Source organism: Tupaia chinensis, unplaced genomic scaffold, assembly GCF_000334495.1.
Source record: "Tupaia chinensis unplaced genomic scaffold, TupChi_1.0 Scaffold000146_1, whole genome shotgun sequence".
In the NCBI taxonomy this organism is placed as follows: Eukaryota; Metazoa; Chordata; class Mammalia; order Scandentia; family Tupaiidae; genus Tupaia; species Tupaia belangeri.
Genome location: NW_006159616.1, coordinates 7,282,102 through 7,285,507, shown reverse-complemented (window position 1 = coordinate 7,285,507; position 3,406 = coordinate 7,282,102). Strand labels below are relative to the sequence as shown.

The following is a 3,406-nucleotide window of genomic DNA, read 5'->3' as shown; positions in this document are numbered from 1 at the left end:
TTTGTTTGTTTTTTTTGAGAGGTTTTTGCTATAGGGCACATGCGCTCACCAGAAAGAGAGAAAGAGAGGCACAAAGCGAGAAATTGCCCCCCGGGGGGATGGTCACGCCGCAATCCCTTCTCCTCCAATCTCCTCTCAGGATCGTGAGCACACACGCACACGTGCCCAGGCTGAATTTAAGCCACTGGGTCCAGGCCTCGAACCGCAGTCGACTACATGGGAGTCCAGCGACATCACCATTATGCCAACTGCTGATCCCTATAGATTCTTATAAGATAGATGATTTCCAAAAATTTTCTTCTATTATATAGACTATATTTTCACTATTTTGTCCTTTACTTTTATTTTATTTTTAAGAGATTTTTGCTATTAGGGCACGTGTACTCGCCAGAGAGAAAGAGACAAAAAGCAAGAAATCACCCCCCAGGGGAGATGGCCATGCTGCAATCCCTTCTACCCCATTCTCCTCTTGGGATTTTTGTCACATGCATCCGGTGTGAGTTTCAAGTCGCCAGGTCTGGGACTTGAACCACAATTGACCATGTGGGAGTCCAGCAACATAACCATTACACCACCTGCTGGTCCCCAGCACTTTTATTTTTTGTTTTTTGCTTTTGTTTGCTTTGTTATTTTGTTAAAAGTCTCATTTATTTTTTTCTATTTTGGTATTTATATTTTAGTATCATGCCTAGGTATCCATTACATTCTTTTTCTTTTTTCTTTCTTTGCTTTGTGTGTGTGTGTGTGTGTTTGGTGTCTTTCAGACAAGGTCTCAGTATGTTGTGATCCTCCTGCCTCAGGCTCCTGAGAGTTAGGACCAGAGGTGTGTGCCCCCATCCCCAGCTCTTTCAGCTATGTTGCCCATGCTGGTTGCTAGCTCTCCATCCTCCTACCTCAGCTTCTTGAGCAGCTGGGACTAAACATGCATTCCACTCTGAGGCTTTTTATGTAGGCTGGGAATTGAACTCAAGCCTCCCATGGACTCCAGCCTGCTGACCAGCAGTGTCCAGTGTGTGCTACTGTGGCTGGGCCTAGATTCTTTTTATTATGACATAAATCCAATGTCATGGACTTATGCCTATGTTTTGTTCTAAGAGTTGTACAGTTTCAGCTTTTACATTTAGGCCTATAATTTATTTTGAGTTACTTTTAAAAAAAAATTCACTATAGTCCATTTGCACTCATTGGAGACAGAGAGACAGAGAGGGAGAATAAGAAAATGCCTTCCCAGTGGCAATGGCCATGCTATAATCCCTTCTCCTTCATTCTTCTCTCAGGATTCTGGGTATGCATGCATACACACTTGAATTGTTTTTTCAAGCTGCTGAGTCAGAGACTTGAACTATGTAGTTGGCCATGTGAAATCTAGCCACCTGAACCACCATGCCACCAGTTGGTCCCTTGAATTGCTTTCTGTGTGTGGTGTGAGGTAAGGATCCAACTTTCACATGTGGACATCTCATCTCAATGCCATTTGTTGAAAAGACTATTTTTTCTCCATTGGATTGTCTCGACGTTCATATAAAAAGTGAGTTTACTGTAAAAGTAAGGATTCATTTCTACATTCTCAATTTATTCTACCAATGTACAGACATAAGGATATGTCTATCCTTACGCTGTACTACACTGTCTTTAAAAAATGTTTACATATATATATATATATAAACAAATAAATTATTTATTGTGATTTTTAAACCCTCAAGTCTAGGACTCAAACAGTGGTTAGCACTGTGGGGAATCCAGCACCTTAACCACCATGCCACCCACTGGCTCATACAGTGCCTTGATTACTGCAGCTTTGTAGTAAGTTTTGAAATTTGGAAATGTGAATCCTCCAACTTTGTACTTTTTCAAGATTGTCTTGGCATTGAATGCCATTTCATAAGTGGTTTCCTCATGTGAGAAATGTTTAGCTAGGGCCAGCAGGTGGTGTGGAGATTATACCATTTAGTCCTGGGCCAGGTGGCCTAAAGCCATGTTAGAAGGCAAGCAGATGGCATAGTGGTTACATAGCTGGACTCTCACATATGCAGGTGCGGTTCAAGTCCCTGACTGGTGGCTTGAAAATCACACTGGGTGTGGGTTCATGTGTGTCCAGGATCCCAGGAGAATGAAGAAGGGATTGTGGGGTGGCCATCCCCCCGGGGAGTGATTTCTTACTTTCCCTCTCACTGTCTCTGTCTCTCTCCAACAAGTGACAAGCACATGTGCTTTATGGCAAATACCTCTAAAAAACAAAAACACATCAGTACGTGTGTATGGGTCCGAAATCCCAAGCAGAAACTGGAGGGAGAGATTGTGGAGTGACCATCCCCTTGTGGGGAGGTTGTTCTCACGTTGATTCTCTTTCTGTCTCTCTTTGGCAAGCACACAAGCCCTGTAGCAAACCAAAAAAATAAATAAATAAAATAAAATCTCTATAATGGCAAAAACATACAAGTGACTTATATATATTTTTTAAAGAATTACTTATTTAATTTTATTTGTTCATTTCTTTCTTTTTTAATTTGACCAGAAAGAGACAGAGAGAAAGTCAGAAAGCAAGCCATCTGGTCCCGGGCTCTTGGCCATGTGGGAATGTCCAGCGCCTTAACCACCACACCACCTGCTGGTCCCCAAATGATATATTTCTGGAGGCTGTGAAGGAAAGCCTGCTCACAAAACCCCCACCTTGGCCCTGGACCTACCAGAAAGCAGTAGGATGAATCACAGTGAGGTTTTACAACCCGTTCACCTCATCACATACAGCATGGGCTCCACCTGAGCCTCTTAGAATGTTCTCAATTTCACTGAATTGTTGGCTTGAACCGAATTCGTTCAGTATATACGGTAATTACACTGGAAGTATGGGGTAGGTCCAATTTTTCTTAGCAGCAGAGGTTTAGAAATGTATTTCAAACATATGGGGGGCACGGAGGTGGTCGGGGAGGGGCATCTACTTAGCCTGGTGGGTCAGGTGAGGCTTTCAGAAGAGAAGACATTCAGCCAGAGGAGGAGTGGAGGCAAAGGTTGGAGGAGCGACCCAGGGCTGGATGAGTTTCAGTTTTGCATCTCGGCCTGTTGGGCCCGGGGCCCAAGAGTTGATGGGATGAAGCTGACCCACAACCAGGCTGCAGCGCACCGCGGGGTCTGTGTTGGAGCTTTCTCCGGGTCTTGAGTCAGGGCCTCCAGCAGGGGGAGCGCGAGGGAGCAGTTGCCGCAGCCCGCGAGTGGCCGCTCTAGCGAGAGGCCGGTCATAGAGTCGGCCGCTTCCGGCCCCGCAGCTGAGGAAGGAGCCGGAAATCCGCTGGGCTCGGGGCGTCGAGATGGAGGAGAGCGAGTATGAATCTGTGCTCTGCGTCAAGCCGGAGGTGCACGTCTACCGCATCCCGCCGCGGGCCACCAACCGTGGCTACAGGTGACCTCA

General features: G+C 45.5%; 1 protein-coding gene across 2 annotated transcripts in view; it reads left to right on the top strand.

Moving 5' to 3' along the window:
• The first annotated feature begins 3,251 nt into the window (after positions 1-3,251).
• Positions 3,252-3,406, top strand: part of NECAP2 (NECAP endocytosis associated 2) — a 20,683-nt gene continuing 20,528 nt past the window's right edge. For both annotated transcript variants that reach the window (XM_006145235.3, XM_006145234.3), the window contains exon 1: positions 3,252-3,397. In XM_006145235.3, coding sequence (XP_006145297.1) covers positions 3,306-3,397 — 92 coding nt within the window. In that variant the 5' untranslated portion in view covers positions 3,252-3,305. The remainder of the gene's footprint in view (positions 3,398-3,406) is intronic.